This window comes from Anser brachyrhynchus (genome assembly GCF_964034855.1).
Source record: "Anser brachyrhynchus genome assembly, chromosome: 5".
Lineage (NCBI taxonomy): Eukaryota > Metazoa > Chordata > Aves > Anseriformes > Anatidae > Anser > Anser brachyrhynchus.
Genome location: NC_137699.1, coordinates 42,222,293 through 42,242,526, shown reverse-complemented (window position 1 = coordinate 42,242,526; position 20,234 = coordinate 42,222,293). Strand labels below are relative to the sequence as shown.

The window sequence follows — 20,234 nt, the reverse complement described above, 5'->3', positions numbered from 1 at the left end:
GAGCACCATTCCAGAGGGCAAGGGTGGCCAACGTTTCCACATCAAAGGGAACAAGGATAATAAAAGGGACAGTAACAAAGAGCATAGCACCGAGTTGAATTTCTGCTTTCACCCCCACTTACCCAGCAGCCAAAATAGCCACAACCCTCTAAAACATTTTCCAACTGTCTGTTAATTGTCAGGATTCATAGCTAACACCTTTCTGAAAGCTGGGGCCAACCAGGAAGCAAAAAATAAATAAAATAAAATTAGCTTTTCCTGCTCTTAAACCTCTCATGTGTTTGTCCACACGCAAACATTTGGAAGAGGCTGGACTGCGTATTTTCTGGGGATGCAGCACCAATTACAGCAGACCTAAATCCAGGTGCCTTGCACGGTACCAGCTAAGAACCTGAGAGGCAGGAGGGGCTGGGCGGCAGCGTGTGCCCTTGCTGTGTGTGCTCCTGCACCAGCATCACCCCTGTAGTCCCAAAGCTGGGAAAAAACAAGTAACAACACCACTGCCACTGTCAGGGGCAGCAGCCCACGTGCTGAGCCTTGAGTCACTTTCCTGGGCCGGGGTTCCCCTTGCCACAGGCCTACCTCTGATGGGAGCCCCTGGGGCAGAGCTACCACACAACACCTCACAGTGCCAGAGTGGGTCAGGCTTTGCCCACGTAATTCTGCAGAACAGCAACGTTCCCAGCGACCTGCTCCTCACCAGACCCACACCAAGCGAGTGTACTCCCCGTAAAAGCCAATGTCACACCTCCCCTGCTCTCCTGCAATTATAAGATTTCATTTTCTCTTCTCTCTGCTTCCTTCCCACGTTCTGCCCCAGCTTCCGTGTCTAGCCTTCATTAATTTCTGTTGATGGGTAGTCCTGCTATCCATCAACACCAAGCTTTTGATGAATAAAAGCCAAAGCCAGCTGCATCACAAGCAATGAGAGGACCTACATTGCACTCACACAAAACCCCGGGACCCAACGGTTGCTGCTCTCATTGCACCCATCACAAGAGCCACTCCATGCTCTAACAACGCACCTGCCTGCATGTCCCCCACATCTTCAGGCTGGGGGCTGCTGCTGCTGCTACTGCTTCACCGCGCTGCCTGGTGCCACCGCTCCAAGTCACCCGGCTACAGCTTACTCACAACAGCAGTAGGGGTGGTGGGCTGCACGGGGAGACCACTCTGGGTAAATTTGTAACAGCTGAGACGGGGGTAAATTGGAAACACAGCCTAACCTGAGTGTCACTGTGGTGAGGATCTGCTGAAGCTCTAGAAAAAAAGGCTCCTGCTGACTGGCCTGAAAACCCCTTTCCTCCTCTTCCTTCTCTGCTGAAGGCTAAAATAAAGAACAAGAAAGTGGGTTCCCTATAACAGGCAGCAAGAGACAAAATTCCCCCCAGAAAAAAGAGCAGCATTTTCCACACCGGTGGCTGTCTCATCATGGAAAGACATCTGAGACACTTCATTAGTCACTGCCTGCATCTTGCCTCTTCAATCATGTCCCCGAAGCAGCAGAGACCAAAAATACAACGAGAAAAGAGGAATCTCTGCATCTCCTTGCAAATGTGGAAATAACCGAAGTGGCAGTTTAGATGCCAGGCAAATAAATCCCTTGGCATATTTTATTGGCCAAACTCCGACCTCTTCTCCAGCACTATTTTCATCTGTAGGTAACTCCTCCAGAACAGGGGCCAGGTCCAGAACCACGCTACTGAAAAAAGCCCAGAAGTCGATTTGTCAAACAGATATATTCACAAGCAAATCAAAATCCTGCAAATCACTTAAGGCTGCCAGCGCCCACCAGAGCTTCTCTCCTAAGTCTGGAGTTGCCCTGGTAAAGAAGCCCACGTGCTGGAAGCTGGGCTGGATGCGAACAACGCTTCCCAAGGGTCCCTCTGGAAGGGGTGGAAAGCCTTCACCAGCAGGGTCAGCAGAGACCACTGGGAGGAGCCAGAAGAATGGAGAAAGCAGAAGGGACGGAGGAAGGTACTGCAGTGCCTAAAACATGTCTTCGCAGCTCTAAAACGTTAAGAACCAGCAAGGTACGGCACAGATCTCCCTTTCAAATCTGCCCCTAGCCTGCACACCATCTGTACATGAGGGTGCACGTGACACACAAAAGGAAAAAGGCCGAGTACAGAAAATGGCTCGGCATCCTTCCTGAACTCAGGTAAAATCACGGTGCTCCTGGCATCCTGTTGTTGTCGCCTGTCACGCCCTCATCACTCCTGAGTCCAGCAATAAAACAGGACTTCTCCTTCCAGCTCGGGCGAGGGCGCTGCCCAGGGAAGGCATCTCCAAAGCACCGGCGTCGAGGCAGGGCAGGCTGCGGAGCACCGCGCGAGGCCCAGCAGGAGCAGGGCCCGGAGCCACCGGCCTGCAGCACCTGCCGGCCTCCCCGGGCCACCTCTCGCCCCGGGCCAGGCCGCTGTAGGGCCCCCGGCCCCCCGGCAGGCCATCTGGCTGGCCTCGGCCTGCGCTCCCTGCGGGACCAGCACCTCCAGGCAGACCCGGCCGAGTCGCACCAAGGCGCTGCTTTGCTGTCACACCGGGGCAGGATCTGGCTTTGGTGACCCAATGGTGGCTGCAGGGCTCTGCTCCTGGAGCACACAGCCTGTGGGACCTGCTAAAGCACGAGGCCTTAAAGGGCGAAGCTCCAGCCATCAGATCAAGCGTGTTCATTTTGGCACAACAGCCCTCGTGAGCACAAAGCCTGAGCCTCTGCTCAGGTACCTGCAGTGCCCTCAGCGTGCTGCAGGCTCAAAACACGATCCAAGCAGCTTACAGAGAGGGAACACAGCCACAAATATTCCTAGAGGGCAAGGGAAACGGTCGTGAATCTTTTTTCTGGTGAGCTAGCAGCCGTCGCTCGATCAGCTCCAACTTTCTGGGATTGGCGGGGCGCAGTAGAGGTGCACAGCACTCCACGCAGTGGGCAAGCCATGGTCACTGCAGGACAACATGCTGCGAAACACACTTTATCAGCTTTAACACAAAAAAAATACTTCCCTTTTTCCTCACCCTTTCTTCCACTGGGAAGCTCTTAATTCCCAGATCCAGCTAAGAGTAGAGAGTCAGTTATCTGGAAATGACTGGTTGTGGTTTCAGGCTATGGTAGATGACACGCACTGTAATCCCTCCCTTACTCTCAGCACTAATACTCCTCCTCCCTTCAGTTACCAGAAAATGCAGCAACGCTCCCTTCTGCCCGCCCCTCTCTCCTCCCTCCAGGCTACTCCTTTGGAGAATTGGCTCCACAGCTGGATTGTAAAATAATCCAGCTGTTCCTATGACAACGTGCTGGCAGTGGGCAGAGATGACGCCAGCACACGGTGTTGGCCCATTCACTACCAACACCCAACTCTGTTTGTTTTGGTTTGGGATGCATTTGTTTTTCTATGCGGGCAGCTCTGCTGAGTACATTTCTGAAGGCCGGAGGGGCAGGAGGAGCCACAGTCCCAGAGACGCCAAGAAAGTTGCTGGCTCTGTGATTTACCCTTTTTTTTTTTTTTTTCTTTTGCCCCAGCTCCATCTGATGTGAGGATAAAAATCCCTCCAGGAGTCTTGCAGCTGCACCCAGTCTTTGCAAGACTTGATCCAGAGCCTGAGTTGAAAGGCACAGTGCAAGACTTTCTGTGCAAGGCTTCCAAGGAAAAAAAAAAAAAAGGTCTCGGGTAGAATCAATAAGAGCTATGCAGCCTTTATTTTAACGTCTTGCCTGTCAGCAGCAGGATTGCTATGTAAAAAGAAGCAAAGGAAAAACTTCTTCCTCAGGAAGTATTAGCCAAATGCTAATGCACATGAATGACGCATTAATCCAAGTGTGTGCAACAAAACGAATGCACCTCAAACTGCACGGGCTTGGTTCTCTGACGTGGCACAGTGAGTAGCGGGACATACCAGGCTGTCAGGTACAAAGGGAGTCAAGAGATCGGGTTAGCTTAAACCTATAGATGCATCTTTGGTGACAGCAATGAAACCAAAGTAACCAGAACCATGACTGTTTCTGAAAATGCCTTGGCAATTACAGGCCTGGCAAAGCACCAGCATTTATCACACTGTGGCCAATTGGGTTTGGTCGGACCTTTGCACGTTCAGGAAGCTACTGGTCTAAAACTACACCTGGCATGACTGTAAGTCTGCTGCTTCTGGATGTCTCACCTCCTCAGCTCCCCACAGCCATTTCCAAGTCACTCAGCGTCTGTCCCCGTCCCACTCTTCCACCTACCCACTCTCTTACCCATGTCTTACTCCTAACTCCCCTTCTCACCACACAAGGATTTCTGTTCTGGCTTCAAAAGCTAAGACATAAATGTCATGAGCCATTTGTGGACTTATGTTTTCTCTTGCCATCCATTTTGCAGAAGGACATAAGTAACTTAGTGCAGAAAGTGTTGAGGTTCCTTCCTGCAGGGCTGTATTTCCCTGCCCGTTTACTTACTTTGGAAGTCACCCCAAGCACCGCGCAGCATTTGAATCCAAGAAGCTCTACATCCTCCTCTGTATCCAAAGAGCCCTTCAATTCTCGGTGCCACCTGAACCCCTCCTGCCAGCATGCTAATTGCAGCGAGACATTCCTTCGAGGATCTGGCTTCTGTCAGCCAGGCAGCATTAGGCTCTCTGGCCCAAAACAGGCTCGGCCCAAGATCTCCCTGAGTCCTTCCTGCAGTACACGGTTCAGAGAGTCAAAAAAACAGACTTAGCAAAATAAACAAAGGCAAAGTTCTTCCCCTAGCATAGCCTGCGGGAGTCCAGACTCCTTGTGTGCTGCACTTCAGCACTTCTCCCAAGTGCCAGATCCTATCCCCGCAATCTCTGCCAGATCCCAACCCCACAATCTCTCTCTCAGACTTTTTACCATTTCCTAGGGCAAAATCTGATAGGAGGGTGCCGGGCTCCAAATCTGCACGGTATTTACAGGAACAGATCACCTTATCCAAAGCTTCATTAGGTAAACTGCACCCAAGATCAGCACATGCACATATTTGAGAGGATTAAGGACAAGAGATTTCATCAGAAATTATTTCGATTCTCAGACTGCACAGCAGATGTGCGGCACGGCAGAGAACTCCAGGGCAAGTCTGGCCATGTATCAACAACCTGTCCTTTCTACAAAAAGTCTACCTGCCTACCTGGCCCTGCCGCTAGGAAGCGCCCGCGTGATGCTAGGCAGCATTTGGAAAGCAGATGGGAGAGAGTGAAGGGGGCAGCCTAAGAGCAGTGTTGGTGCGGACAGGAGATGGGCTCGGGAGAAGGACTGGGTACAAGTTTTGTGGAGAGAACTGGGGGGGTTTGTCTGGGGCAGCTGGCAAAGCAGCTGCTGCCCTGCGTGTACTGCTGCACGTCAGCTCCTTGGCCCTGACTTAGACAGTAACCTACCTCGGCTTTACTGGGGCTTTCAGTGCCACCTCCCCCAGTACCCTCACAGCCAAATCAGTGAGATATTGACCGGGTACATAAATAATAAATAAGGTAGGAGAAAAACTGGCTGGACCACCAAGCTCAAAGCTGATCAGCAGTACAAAGTCTATGCGACAACCAGCAGAGTTAAGTGGCATCACTCATGGGTCAATAGTGGGGCCAGTACTCTGTGATTATTTATTTTACTTTACTTATTTTATTTTATTTTATTTTATTTTATTTTATTTTATTTTATTTTATTTTATTTTATTTTATTTTATTTTATTTTATTTTATTTTATTTTATTTTATTTTATTTTATTAACGCCGTGAACAAAATGACAAAGCACATGCCCAGCAAATTCATGCACAATACCCGATCAGGGGCAGTGGCTGAAATACTACACAGCAGGGTTACTAGTTGGAGGAACCCCAACAGGCTGAATTAACGGGCTGTTAGGAAGCTCATTAAGATCAATATATATATATATATAATTAAAAAAAAAAAAAAAGAAAAAAGAAAAAGAAAGAAAACAGTCCTGCACCTGGAATGGAAGAACTGCACGCAACAGGGTGCCAAGTGGCTGAGGAACACCTTTCCCGAAAAAGTGTTAGGAATTTGTAAAAAGTTTGGGGGCGCAGTGGAGAAATACTGACCCTTCAAAGCATGAACTCAGAAGCCTCATTTTTTATTTTTTTATTTTTTTTTACGGTGAGGACGGCCGACGCACTGAGTCGCCCTTAGGCTGTGCCGTCTTCGCCGCCAGGGATGTTGGACCCCAGGCGGAGGGCGCTGCGCGAAGCCAACCCAACCCCGCCGGCCGGCCCCGGGGGTCAGCCCCCGCCGCCGCTCCTCTGCTCAGCCCGGCAGGCAGCAGCAGGGAGCAGCGGCGGGCACACGGAGCGCTCCCCCGCCGGCATCGCCGCGAGCCCGCGGGACGCGCCCGGCCCCGGCGGCGGGGCAGGGAGGCGGGCGGCCGACAGAGGGCAGCCGGAGCCGCGGTGACTGCCGAGACGGGCCGGATGCCGCCGCCGTCGGGGCGGAGCGCCGCTCCTTGCCTCCAGCGTGCGGGGCCGCGGGGCTCGCGTTGCTCGGCTCCCCTCCTCCTCGATCCCGAGATCTAAAGGCGCGCTTGGCCAAAACTGACATTCAGCTTCGTACCTAACCGCCTGCCCCAGGCGCTCCGGCTTTCAGAAATGCGCAGAGCGTTGCGGGAGTAATGATGGAATCAGGGAGCACCGAGACTTCACTGATGCAGGAGCTGGAGGGGACTGCGGAAAGCCGGGGGGCATGGGCGGCCTTGTGCCGCTGTACGGGACGGCTCTGCTAGAGGGTAGGGTCCTGCTGCACATCCGCCGTGAAACTAAAGCCTCACAGACACTTTCTCGCTTCGGTCAGTTCCAGTAAAAGCTATAGCCCATTTCCTGAGATATGGCTCTTTGTACGCGCCTGACAAGTAGGGGAATTCAGACATGGCAGGAAGAATGCCCAGCAGATGGGTGATGTTTCTCAGGACCCCAAAGACGTGGGTTTAGAGGCGGCTGAGCCTAAAAGCGCTGCCTCAGGGGTCTGACTTACAACACGTAAGTTGCAACCAGCTGGGGTGGTTTCAGGCATTCCCATGCCAGTCTCTCCACCCTGTTCTCCTGGCCAGGATTAACACACGTGTTCCAGGAGGTATGGGAACTTCAGCCTTCGCCACTCGGCATCTGGGAACTCCGCACAAGCCCTCCTCCACAGCTGCTAACAGGGTTAGGGACTGGGGAGGTTACAGCACGGACTCCTTTCTGTCACCAAAGAGAGCTATAAACCCACTGCAGAGCGCAAAGATGGTATTTTAAACTGCTACAGTTAGGTCTCTCCGCGTACGTCATGCAGATTGCGGAGGTACTCAGAGATGTTTCACGTCTCCGGAACAGTTCCTCATTACAAGCCCTGTGCCTTACCACTGGGCTGCTCTCACACGCACCGCCGCCACCACGTTACTCCTGTAGCTCTCCTAACGCAACCGGTCCCATTGATCATAGACTCGACGTATCGCATCAGCGGGCAGGGGTCTCTGGAGGCGAGCTAGCCCAGCCCTGCTCAAAGGGCTTCGTCGAGTTTTGACTGCCTCCAAGGCTGGAGGTTCCACAACCTCTGTGGGCAACCTCCGGCAGTGTTTGAGCACCTTCGTGGTAAAACATTGGGGTTTTGGCAGATGCTCTGAGGAGTCAGGATTCCCAAACTGAATTTAGCCAAATCACTTCTGTTCTCAATGTGCTGCCCCACACACGTCGATACAGCCGTCAGCTGCAGGATCTGCCATTGCTCTGGTACTAGCATTTGACTGATTCTGCAGTAGCTTTGGTTAGGGACCAAGTGCAGCTGGAATTTAACCCTTCCACATAAAAACGTTTTTTGGTGCCAGTGTAACTTCCCGAACCATTTCACTGAGGGGTCAAGCAAGTAACTGTGCAGAAGCCAGGAAGGGAACAGAACCACACGAATCAGAGTAGCGAACACAGCAAGATCACCAATGCAGATTCATTTAAACTATCCTGAAACTGCAGTTTCAGTGCCTCAGTTTACCTGGCTGCTAACACGAATCACACTCTTCACCTACTTCATGTGTTGCTGGAGGGCAGCTGAGTCAGTTAAACTCGGTTCTTACCTTCGAGGCACTTAGTGGCCTGGCACCAGCGTATCGAAAACAAGTCACCTGGGACACCGAGATAGACTGTAATCAGCAACTACCTGTGGTGCAAGAGCACTCTGCAATAACGTAATGCTTGCCTGTGCAATAGACCCCATTTTCCGGGGACCTGTCCAAATTGGGAGAATGAACTCCCCAGGGACACTTCAGGACCTGCCCCTCCAGATCGCAAGGCACGCTTCTTCCACCGGTGTTGTGAACACACTGCAACCCAGAATCCACCGGGGAGAGGAGGGGGGAACAAACCACTCATTTGCGTATTAGTCACATTTGAGGTTAATGGGAAAGTACTCGGATGCTACACTGAGAATGCTCATGGTAAGATGCAGAATAGAACAGAGCGCTGTAATCATTAGTGCCCATAAGGAGCAAAGAGATCCTCAGGTGGAAATCGTTATATAATAATAAATACTTTGTCCTCATAAACACAGATGATTATTCCAGTGCATGATGTATCTTAAAAGGAAATACAAACCTTTGGTTAAGAGTCAGAGCTGGTCTCTACCACGTTCTATGTCTGATCGCCTGCAGGGCACAATCTGTCATTCAATATCCAGTAATTAAGCTGTATTTATGACAAGATTGGAAGCTGTGAGGTCATTCCCCGTGCAACTACACGTGCCTTAAATTAGCTATGGTAATCATTCTCACATGCGTGCAACAGTTCAGGCCTTTAGCAGCAGCCACTGTCTGATGTTACAATAGCAAGTGAGAATGCAGCATGGAGAGGAAAAATAATGCAGACTTTGGTCCTAAAGTTAAAGTGGTTTGGAAGAAGATTTTGCTGGGTTCTGACTACATGGCCTTATATGCACTTCCACATATCCAGCAAATGGAACTGGTTGGCACTTTGATCACAAACACACAGACACTGACAGTTCCAGAACTGTCTTACTCATATCTCCTCTCCAGAAGGAACCAGCAAATAATCTACGTGCATTTTTGCCATGAAGATAGTTGTGAAGCGTTTCTCGTATTATAGGTTAGAAAAATTCAGAGGAAAAATTAAAACATTGCTACTCTGAAGTGCTAAAATCTTCTTGGCAAAGAAGTTTATATACATTATAATGACAGGTTTATCAAGAAGCCATGTTAAAACTGTCCAGGCGTAAGGAGCAGAAGTCCTGCGCTCCTGTCATGCCTTCACACAAAAAGGACTAGAGCTACAACAAACGGTGTTTCATGGGGAAGACAGTTACGAGTTCACGTCTTGACTAAATGTACTGGGATTAGGAGCCAGAAGCCATGCCCAGCAAAGCGTTTGCCCTCAGAAGGTCCTTAGGCAAGTAGGGGTATACAGACTATAAATACAACTTTTCTCAAATGGATGTTCCTAATCAGGAACGTGCCTCCTGGGGGAGGCAGCCTGTTTGAGTATCATTCTGCAGTTCTGACAGCTGTGGAAACCACCCCATCAGCGTGCCATGCCCCTCAGCTCAGCTTGCAGGCTGAAACAAAGATCTGGAAGATAAGCAGTCAGGCAGAGTATCATGTTTTCTTGTGTGCTATTTCACCATATTCATCTCCAAACACAGCTACCTACCTACCTTTTAGTGAAATACATTATTTCATGTTTCCCTTAAATCCTACCCAATACGTCGGATGATTTGGAGGTAGTTTGCCAAGCTCTTTTAGACACCGGGGTTATTTTTGGACCATTAAACACCTTACACAGCCATGAGGTAAGTCAAGGACTTGTCATATGCCAAAGTGCAATGAAGTAGGAAACGCAGTATGAAACCTGCTAGGGTATTGCTGGGTGACCAGGGAGAGCGGCGGGAGCCCAGCTTCGTTGGCACAGCCCAAAAGTATTTCAGGGACTAGGATTATTACTGTGCAACAGAGCAGGATGGAAAATCGGCAGTCCCAAGCTCTCTGCTACTTACCCCCAGGCACAGCTCGGGAGCCCAGGCTTGTGGCACCTGACCACCTGGAACTTGCTGACAAACCTGGGGGGAGGATCTGCAACTCCTGTGAAGAGTTAAAGCTGTGAAGAGCTGAATTCTTTGAAAGTCTCAGAGAGAAATCCTTATCTGTGCCGAAACCCCATTCTTGGCTTTGCACTCAACTCTTATGTAACGACAGCAAATTACCTCAGTTTATCTTCCTTTGTGTCCTCGAGGTTAGTGACACATCATGATTAGGTTACGCTACTGTTTTAATTGAATTGCCACAGCACATGCTTAAATGCTGTAACAGTGCTTGTCCTCTCTGCTGTGTGCTACTGGCAACTGCCATTTCTCCTACTATTACAGTGCGAATGCTTCATAGCAGGAACTACATCATTCTGATGCTGAAACACCCGCTATACATCAGAGCAGTGTCAAAATAATGTTTTACTTAAACCCTCAATGATCTGGTAATATCCGAACTGTACACAATTTAGACCATATGCTTTAGGTCTGACACTGCTACTGTATTTTATGGACTTTGTAACACTGTTACTTACTCAAAACAAATACTTCCTTTTGCAAACAACAGATAAATACTGTACGATGAGTCTGTTTCATTTCCCTTATTTCCAAGCATGAGAAAATTCAAGATGGGCTATTTAAAAGGAGCTGAATTCTTACCAAATGGAGGCTGTGGTGCAATTGGAATTCAAATGACTGCTTTAAAGTTGCACCTGGTTGGCTTTAGCCAACAGGATCAAGCTACAAAATATTTGTACAAAAACAAAGCTCCAATATAATCAGTGAAGACGAGCTAAAAATCTGTTGTTCTGAAGAAAAAAGGAAAAAAAAAAGAAAAAAAAAGAGCTCCATAATTGGAAACAATAAAGATATTTTGTCCACATGTTAGTTATGACCTTCTTTTGTTTTCCCATGGTATCCTGTTGATATAACATCCAGGTCCCTTGTGGATATCCGCTGTTTCCATATCAGAAGAATGAGTGTTTGTTGGTTTCACTTCAGCGTCTCACCGGGTCACCAGTATACCCACTATGACTGGAAAGCTCGCCGGAAGCCACAAGAACAACCTTATCAGCAGAAGATCTGAACGGATGAGAAGCACAGACATATGAGATCACATTTTGTAATAATTTAAACAAATTTCAAATCCTACCTCAGTAAGGAAGCACAGAGTAAGAGAGAAAGTTTAGCTAAGTATTTACAAAACAATAGAGGAGTAGTCATAGCCGATCAGACCAAGTTTCCCTTCCTCTGCTTCTCCCCCTCTGCTGTCATCCAGTCTTCTGACGCTGGCTGACAGCTACCACCTAAAGAAGGCTGTAAGCACAATGTAAGGGTGTAACGCTGCATCCTCAGAATATTCCCCAACGACCCTGAAATTTAGAAAAATCAGAACTTCCTCAGCCAAAGGAGCTATTTTTGTATTTAACAGTACTCATTGGCTTTTTCTTGTTTGTTTTCTGGACTCCTCTTGAGCTTAAGCAAACTTCTGTTATCCACAAATTCATGCGACCAGGTTTTCCACAAGTAACCGCGATATGGAACGAGCAAGCCCTGTAAGTTTGTTTTCAACTCACATTTTCCCTAATTTTCATTTGATGTCATCATTCTTATCTTGACAGGTGTCTCTTTAAGGCTGAAGAGCCCTCGTTAATTTAACTGCTCCTCACCCGGGAGCTGTTCCACACCTCCGAACACCTATTTACTTCTCTGCACCTCTCACAGCTTCGCATCCTTCTGAAGATAAGATCAGAACTGTACACAGCATTCAAAGCACGGGCACACCGCGGATTTGCACTGTGCTTTGAATGCTGCTTTCTGCTTTGTTCTCTAGGTCTTTCTTGACTCTTTACATTTGATTTGTTTATTTACCAAGCCTTGAGCTGAGATTTTCAGGGAACTAATATGATGCCAAGATGTTGTTTCTAAGTGATAAATCAGCTTATAGGCTGTTTTTGAATATGTAAAGTAAGGATTGTCTTTCCCCTATTTGGAACACTTCGGATTTACCTACATAGGATTGCATCACCCGCAGACTGTCAAGTCTTACTCGACTTCCTCTCAGTCACCTCACTATTTACCACCTGTTCCAGACCCCAGGCTCCAATTCAGATCCTTGTGCAACTTCACATGAAGACGCCTTCCACCTAGGAAAACATTTTTTTGTTCTTAGTGTCCCATCTTTTAAACCAGCCTCATCTACTCATGTGAAAGCTTCTATTCTTATTCCATAGCACCTTAGTTTCTTCAGAAGCTTCTCCCGATAGATGTTAAAGAATGTTTTCTCAAAACCCAAGCAAATGACATCAGGGGAATCTCTTTTCCATACGCTCGCTGACTCCTCACAGGACTTCAAACAATGTCTGAGGAATGCTTTAGAAAAGCTGCCAACTCACCCGGTACACTTTTTTTTTTTTCCTTGTGCTCAATAGTTTGCCTTTTTAAACTGCTTTCGCTACCTTGCCTGGTACAGATAGCTGGCTCGTTGGTCGGCAGCTCTCCAGAACGTTTCTGGGCACTTTAACTGGCACATGAACTATCCTTCCATTCCCAAATACTGAAGCGCTTCTAAATGAGATGCTACACTTAGCCGCCAGTAGGCAGCCCAGCTACTTAAATCTTAACTTCTCTTAGAAACCTTGCATGAATATTACCCAGTTGTGCCTGTTCGGTGTTTTTTATTTGTTTCATAACTTTTTGTGTGGACACTTTGGCTTTAAACACACCCTCTGGTAAATCTCTCAGAACACTGAGCACAGGGACCTCCCCAAATTCCTCCACAGCGAGCACTGAACTTTTTTTTTTATTATTTTTTCTTTCCCCTAAACCCTTATCTTCTCTGAACAATCCATTTATTCTCAGCTGCCCATTGGCTCCGGTGACCGTTTCTGGCAGGCTTCCCGCTCTATTTTGAGTGAAAGTAGAAGAGTCAGGTTCATCGGCGAAACAACGACAGCGCACCTGGCCGGGGAACCAGCAGAACCAGAGTTCAAGGACGCCGGTGCCTGGTCACCAGCTGCCCTGAGGCCGGCAGGTTTCACGGGCCAGCTGCAGTACTGCAAGCGTGGTGAATATGTGCGTGTATATATATATATATATCACTATTTTATTTCATCTGGGGCCGTGCGGAGATTAGAAGTGTCACAATTTATCATTTCTGGCGCTAAGCACAGCCAGCCCAGCAGCACAGGTGGAGCCAGGGCTGCCCACGGAGCCGCGGGCCCCTCGGGGAGGCGTAATGGCGGCCTGACAGGACTAATGGCGGCCGCCGTGGGGCCGCCGGCCCCGCCCTCGCGCCCTTCTGGAACCTTCCCGCCGCAGCGCCTCACGCGCGGCCCAACGTCCAGCGCCCGCCGGGGGAAGCCGCCGCCGCCGCTTTGCCATATATGGGCACGGCCGGAAGGTCTTGCGTCATGGCGCTGGCTCGCGGCGTCTCCGCGGGGAGCCGGGCCGGGACGTCACGTCCCTGACGCGCCCCGCCGCGCGCCGCCCTGGCAACCAAACAGTAAACAGGGCGGCGGGCGCGCATGCGCGGGGCGGGCCGCCCTGACCGGGGGGGAGGGGGGAGGAGGAGGGGGCGGGAGCAAAATGGCGGCCGCGGCCCTCAGCGGTGTGGGGGCGCTGCTCCCGGTGCGGGGGGGGGGCGAGCGGGGCCCTGCGGGGCGCCCACGGCCCCGCTGCCCCCCGCGTCGTGCCCGTTGCGGGGAGCGCCGTGCTGAGCGGCGGCGGGGCGCGGGTGCCGCTTCCCTCCGCGCCCCGTGCCCTGCCCGCAGCTCGGTGCCGCGGCTGTGCCCGCTGCCTCCGGGACGGGCGGGCGGGGGCCCCCCGGGTCAAGCGGGATTCCTCCCCGCAGCCCTCACGTACGCGCCGGTCACACCCGCAGCACGCCTGAAGTTGTACGTGTCGTTACCGGCTGCGTCCCGCGTCCTGCTCCGGCCCCGGCTGCAGGCGAGGGGAGCAGGGCCGCAGCCCGGGGTGAAAGGAGCGCGGCCCGCGGTGCCCCCCCGGGTTTGACAGCGCCTCAGAAGCAACGCAAAAGCTGACACCGGCGCTCGGCGGCTGCTGTCGGGCGGCACGAGCCTTGATACGCGGCAGGAGGGCTGAGGGAACTCAGCCCCAGGTTTGGCATTAACTTGCCCGCTGGCTGGGAGCGGCGGTGGGGCCGGGAGCACCCCACCCACCTTCAGGGACTGTCTGGTTCCTGGGGAGCGCTGCTCCTTCTGCCTCTCTGCTGAATCCAGCCTCACACACCTCCCTCTCTAACACCTCTTGACTCCCCAGCTACGAACCCGCCGGCCTTTTCAGCAGAAGGCACGTTGTGATTCCAGACCTACCGACTTCCCCAGGTTACCCGTCACGTAAGTCTCTTGTAGCTACACCTACATGACTGCTTCAGGGGTCACTGCTATTGTGCGTTTGCCGTGCCTGGGTGTTGCCCCTGTAAATAGGAGCGGTGATGTGAAAGTAGCTGCTTCTAAGTGGGCGGCATCTCGGTGGCACCGGGGTCATTCTTTGTCAGCTGTCAGCGCTGCCGCCAGCTCCACGCTGAAAGGAGGAAGCTCCACGAGCAATGTTGGCTTTTGCACAGGGCGGGCAGAGTTGAGCAAGCCCCGAGCAGAGCAATACGCACTACCGAGATGAGAGACATCCTGTGCGTGTTCTGATTGGGGAAGGGGTGAAGAAAGCAGAGCTTGCAGCAGTGACCAGGAAACCTGCACTTACACAAACCCCGAGCGCCAGAGTCCTCCAGCCTGCAGAGATTTCCTGAGAGCACGGTGTCAAGGCAATCTTCAGCCGGATGCAGGTGCCAGCGCAGGTGGCACCTTTGCCATCACCTTGAGAAAGGCACTCCTGAGAGCGAGCAGGCTCACACAAGCAGGAGAGAGGGAGTGTAAGAGCACTGTGCACACAAGGGTGATCTGCCCCAGCCCTGTGAGGCATGCTGTCCTGACAGAGGGGCATGTTTTGCTGTGCAAAACGAAATTACAGAGGGCTGCAGCTCCCTTAAACTGACTGGAGGAAAAAGCCACGCTGCACAGACCCCAGTAGGAAGAGCGTTACCAGAGCATGCAGGCTGTTTGCCATAGCTCGCATTCATTCAAGGACTGAGCAAACTTTAATACAAAGTGAAGGGCAAGGGGAATGTCAGTGTTATACCATACGCCGCTCAGCTACAAGACAAAGTGGGAGCATCTCCCCCCGTCCTTATGGCTGGGAGAAGACTCTCAGTAGCTGCTCCTAGAAGAGCCAGACCAAGTCCAGGGACACCTGGAGCCAGGGAGTGTTCCCAGCCCTGCCCATGCAGGAGGAAGCTGGGCTGTCAGCCACATGCTAATGACAGGGTGGACCCCAGCCTGGAGCCAGCTTCTGATTCAGAGGCTGGAACTCCCCTGCCCTTTACCCCCTGCAAGAAAAGCCCCTCTTTCTGCAAAAAGGCCGGGGCAGGCAGAGGTGCAGGAGGGTGCTAGTCCCAGGGCAGGCAGCCCCAGGCAGAGGGGACTGGGTGGCCAGAAGATGGGTGACCCTACTGGTAGGCGGGAAGGGCGTAGCCACAGCCAGTCCTAATTAATAAAAGGGCAGTGACAGATTTGCACTTAATGGTTTTCCCGCCCCAGCGCGCCCTGTGCCTCAGGCAGCTTGCACCAGGCTGCAGTTTGCAGAGCCCAACCCAAATTAGAGTTCAGGGAGCCCCTTTAGGGTCACCAGAGCGATGCAAAAGGTAAGGCAAGGACAGCTCCAGCACTCAACTTAAATGCTTTTATTGACAATGTCTCTGAACAATAATAAGCAAACAATGCTTAAGTTTCATCCAAATTCACTTTCCACATGTCAAAAAAGACCTCAAGGTAGAAAAAAATAAAATAAAAATATAAATATCTGAGAATCCATCTTAATAAATAAATTAAAAACACAATAAAAACGTTTTCATGGAAAACTTATGTCGGAACATTCAGACCACCTCAACAATGCATGATCAGTAAAGTTACAATGAACATCGATGTAGAACTACAGTACATGGATATAGCTAGTTATCTACCTACTAGAAAATAAAATAGAGTCTCTTTCCCCCCCACGTAAGATGGGTCATTGCTAAGTCATCAGAACACGATATTGCCAGGAACACAGTAGTTATTGTTAATCAGCTGCACTAGATACGAGTTGGAGATACCCAGCACCAGGTTAATTCCAATCATTTAAAACCAAGGGATTAATTAGTTAATGCTAGTGATACTAAGGAGGGGAGGGAGTCACCAACCCAGCCATGTGGGACATGCTACAGACTACCAGCTCTCATGGGTGGGCCGTTGGGGACAAGACAAACTCCATGCGGTTTGCTACATCTCTGGAGGAGGTACGCGGCCTCGGCACGGGGCGCTGCGCCAGGCCCCAGGGCGCCCGGCCAGACAGAGGGGGGGGCAGCGGCGGCGGGGCCCTCCCCAGGCCCGGGGAGCCCCAGGGGGCGCGGCGGCGAGTCCGTGGGGGTGCACGGGCAGGGGAGGGGGCCCGGCAGGTCAGTCAGTGCGGGGCGGCCGAGCCCCTCACAAGGCCAGCAGGGTGGGGGAGCTGAGGGAGTCGGACGAGGGCTCGTTGCTGCTGCTGCCCTTCCGGTGCGCGGCGGCGCAGCTGGGGAAGGCGTCCGCCTCGGGGTAGGTGAAGACGAAGGTGGAGGTGTAGGTGCTGGGGCACGGGGTGCAGGTCACCACCGGGGTGCAGAGGGGCTCCAGCTCCACGCCGCTCCCGGCGCCCAGCGGCTCCCAGTCCGACGCGTAGAAGGAGGAGGCCCCGGGCAGGTCCATGTCAGGCACCGAGCGGGAGGCCTCCCGCGGCCCCGTGGAGAAAAGCAGCTCATCGAAGGGCTCGGCCTTGAGCTCCAGCCCGCCGCCGCTGGGCTCCTTGGGCGGCACGGCCGGCGGCGCCTCAGACATCAGCGGCAGGGTGAAGGCAGCCTCCTCGGCCGCGGTGGGGCTGGGGGCGCCCAGGTCCAGCGCGGTGGCAGCCGCCAGCTCCTCGGAGAAGCGCAGCTCCTCAGGCATCTTGCAGGCTGGCCGGTGTGCTGCCAGGATGAACTCCAGCTTCTCCTTCTCCTTCAGCAGGTTAGCGATCTCCGCCTGCAGAGCGGACTTCTCCTCCTCCAGCTGGTCTGTCTCCTGCAGAGGCAGCGAGCGGGCTGTCAGCCGGGGCCAGCCTCACCCCAGGCGGGCGCGTTTCGGGGAAGCCCCCCCACTTTCCTCATGCCCACCCCCCAGGACCTTCCGGGCAGCACTTACCGCCTGCAGCGTGTCGGTCAGCTCCCGCCGCCGGTTGCGGCACTTGGCCGCTGCCATCTTGTTCCTCTCCCGGCGGATCCTCCTCTTCTCCTCCTCCTCCGGGGACAGCTGAGGGCAGAGCAGCGAGGGGCCCATCAGTGCCGCCGCCAGACCCCCGGCCCGAGCAGCACCCCCGGCCCCAAACCCCAAACCCCGCTCCCCAAACCCTCTCCCCCCTCCCACCCCCCCCACAGCACCCCGCTCCCCTCTCACCTGCTCGACTTTGCCCCTGCGGCCGATGCTCTGCCCTCGGCCTCCTCCGGGCGCCTTGAGCACGGCGGGGCGGCCGTAGGCGGCGGGGGCCGGCGGTGCCGAGACGCCGTAGGGGTGCCCGCGGTTCTGCGAGGGGGCCACGGAGGAGATGAGGGTGGGCTGCACCAGCCACTGCAGGTCGGGGCTGGTGGAGATGGCCGTCACGGTGGGCACGAAGCTGGCGCTGGACACGGCCAGCTCGGAGCAGAAATCCTGCGGGACGCCATAGGGAAGGGGGGATCGGTCAGGGGCGGGGGGGTGGCGGCAGCGCTCCGGGCCGCTCCCCGCCGCCCCCGGGGCCGCGCTGCCAGCGGCGGCTCCGCACGAGAGCGGCCCGCTATAAATAGCTCTGACGTCCGCGCTGACGCAGGCGCCGCTCCGGAGTCTCCTCAATGAACTCGCGTTTTTATCAATGGAGCCGCTTTACGCACCCGCCGCCCCGCGCCGCCCGGCCACGGCTCCCCCCCCCGCAACCCTCTACCCCCGTACCCCGCCGCCACCCCGCGTCCCAGCCGGCACCGGGCGGCCCCCGGCGGGGCTGCGGCCGGCCGCGAGCCGCCGGTACCGACCCGCGGGGCTGCCCCGTGCCGTGCCGTGCCCCGAGCGGGGCTCCCCCCCCGCACACCCCCCCCATACGCGGCCAGCCCCTCACCTGCGGGTTGACGGGGGAGCCCATGCTGGAGAAGGAGTCCGCCGGGGACGGGTAGTAGGTGAGGCTGTCCCCGGCCGGGGAAGCGGAGCTGCAGCGGGAGGAGGGCGCCTCGTACTCGCCGGTGAAGCCCTGGTACATCATGTCGGCGGGCTGCGCTCGGCGCCTGCGGTGCGCTGCGGAGCTGGGAGCGAGGAGGAGGCGAGGAGCGGGGAGGGGAGGAGAGGGCCGGCTGCGTCCGCCTGTCCGGTGCGCGCCGCGCGTCTGCCGCTCCTCCGCCGGGGCCGCCTCTGGTGCCGGGGTACCGCGCCGCGCCTCCCTTTTATACCCTCCCGCCGCGTGAACGCCGCACACGTCACGCGGCGCGCGCCACTCCCGCCCGCGGGGGGGGGCCGCCCGCACCGCCTTGCCCCCCCCCCCCGCGGCCCGCCCCGCTCCCCCCCCCCGCCGCGCCGCGGTGAGCGCGGGATGAGACCGCACCGCGAGAGGGGGCTGCGGGGGGCAGCGGGGCGCGGGGAGCCGTGCGGCTTCCCCCCCCGCCCCCCCCGCCCCCCCCGCGGTGGGAATGGTACGGGCGGGCTCGGGAACCCACTGACGCAGATATCCTTATATGGGATACATCCTGTGCGGGGGGGCGGGACTGACGGGAAGCGCTCCAGGGCTGCAGCCAAGTGCGGCGGGACGGGACGGGACGGGACGGGACGGGGCGGGCGGGGAGGGGAGGGCAGGGGAGGGCAGGGGCGGGACGGGGGGCGCGGGACGGGGCCGCCCCCTGCGCCCACGGGTGCCGCGGGGGCACCCCACGCACCCCCCCCCGGGGCTGCCCCCGGTGCTGCCGGGGGGGCTCTGCCCCGTGCCGGGCTCCGGGCGCTCGCCCCGCGGGGCAGGGGCAGGGGCAGGGGCAGGGGCAGGGGCAGGGCCCCCCCGGGCGGCGCGGGGCGAGGCTCGCCCTCCGCCCCAGCGCCGGGTTTGTTTTGGTGCCGGCCGCGGCGGGGCCCCGGGCCGCCCACCCGCGGCGGGGCTGTGGGGCGGCCCCGGCTCGGGTCAGGCGGAGCCGGGAGAGCCTGCCCGCGGCCTCGCCTGGCGCGGGAGCCAAGAGATCGCGGCTATAGATAGTAACAGGGGAGCCGCAGCAGCGCCCGGCCGTGTTTACGGCAACAAAACAGAGCCCGCGGCGCGGTCTCCAGGCGGGAGCGTCACCCAGCCGGGCCGGGATCCCGCTGGCAGCCTCCGCCGCTGCCTGAGCTCACGGGCTAAATGCAGCGCCTGGTGCCGCCGCCGCCGGGCGAGCGGCTGCCGTTCTTCGAGATCTGGGCCGCGGGGGCGGCGGGACCGGGCCAGCCGCTGGTTTTGAGCCGCCCGGCGCGGCGCGGGGGACGGCCGAGGGCTGCCGCAGCGAGCGGCCCCGCCGTCCCCGGGCAGGGACCCGCGGGGGGACCCGCGGCCTCTCGCCCGCCCGGCGGCCGCCCGCCCTCTAGGGCTAGCATCAGACCCCCCGGACCCCCGGGGCTCCTCGCCCCGGCCAGCGCTCGCCCCGGGCCGGCTCCCAAAGCCGCAGCAGGCCGTGCCCCCCCGTAGTCCCCGGGGGCCAGCTCAGGTTGGCAAACCGGTGCCTGGCACGGCGAGGGCCCCCAGCGCACTGAAATCCCTCGCGTTTTCCAAGCACGCTGCTAAAACTCCCTGCTCAGCCCTCTGCCTGCCCGCAAAGCGCTCCTCCGGCCCAACTGCACCCCCAAGGGAAGCTTCTGGAAAGCAAAATGGGGGGCCCCGCTTCGCGGCCGGCCCCAAATATTTTGGCAGTGTCCATGCAAACTGCCGTTGCCATCCCGGCCGGTGACCGAGGGCGCTCTGTTTGCACCAAACGGAAAGCGCCCGGGCGCTGCACGCTTCGAGCACGTGCCGGCGGAGGCAAGGAAACAGAGAAACCAAAAACACATGACGTGGGCTTGTTGTTTGCTCCGAACGCGGGGCGCGCGGCGCTACCGCAGCGGGTGTGAGAAGGGGAGGAAGCGAGTGGCCCCGCAGGG

At 55.5% G+C, this 20,234-nt stretch overlaps 2 protein-coding genes across 2 annotated transcripts; one reads left to right on the top strand and one right to left on the bottom strand.

The window, feature by feature from the left end:
• Nucleotides 1–6,390: 6,390 nt before the first annotated feature.
• On the top strand, nt 6,391–15,954 carry LOC308196509 (uncharacterized protein). The gene is made up of 2 exons (XM_080595565.1): nt 6,391–11,555; nt 12,862–15,954. The coding sequence occupies exons 1-2, from the start codon at nt 11,538–11,540 to the stop codon at nt 14,011–14,013; spliced, it is 1,170 nt and encodes a 389-aa protein (XP_080451691.1). The 5' UTR covers nt 6,391–11,537; the 3' UTR covers nt 14,014–15,954.
• Nucleotides 15,743–18,518, bottom strand: FOS (Fos proto-oncogene, AP-1 transcription factor subunit). Its single transcript, XM_080595566.1, has 4 exons — nt 18,211–18,518; nt 17,520–17,771; nt 17,268–17,375; nt 15,743–17,147 (listed from the first exon to the last, which is right to left on the bottom strand). Exons 1-4 carry the CDS (start codon nt 18,349–18,351, stop codon nt 16,539–16,541), a joined length of 1,110 nt encoding a protein of 369 aa, XP_080451692.1. The 5' UTR covers nt 18,352–18,518; the 3' UTR covers nt 15,743–16,538.
• Between the last annotated feature and the right edge of the window lie 1,716 nt (nt 18,519–20,234).

Excerpts from the sequence above, each read along its gene's own strand:
- FOS (XM_080595566.1), bottom strand. The coding sequence starts at position 18,351 with ATGATGTACCAGGGCTTCACCGGCGAGTACGAGGCGCCCTCCTCCCGC. Across the intron at positions 17,772-18,210 it reads GCTCCCCCGTCAACCCGCAG|GATTTCTGCTCCGAGCTGGC; the intron begins GTGAGGGGCTGG and ends GGCGTCCCGCAG. Across the intron at positions 17,376-17,519 it reads GCAGGGGCAAAGTCGAGCAG|CTGTCCCCGGAGGAGGAGGA; the intron begins GTGAGAGGGGAG and ends CTCTGCCCTCAG.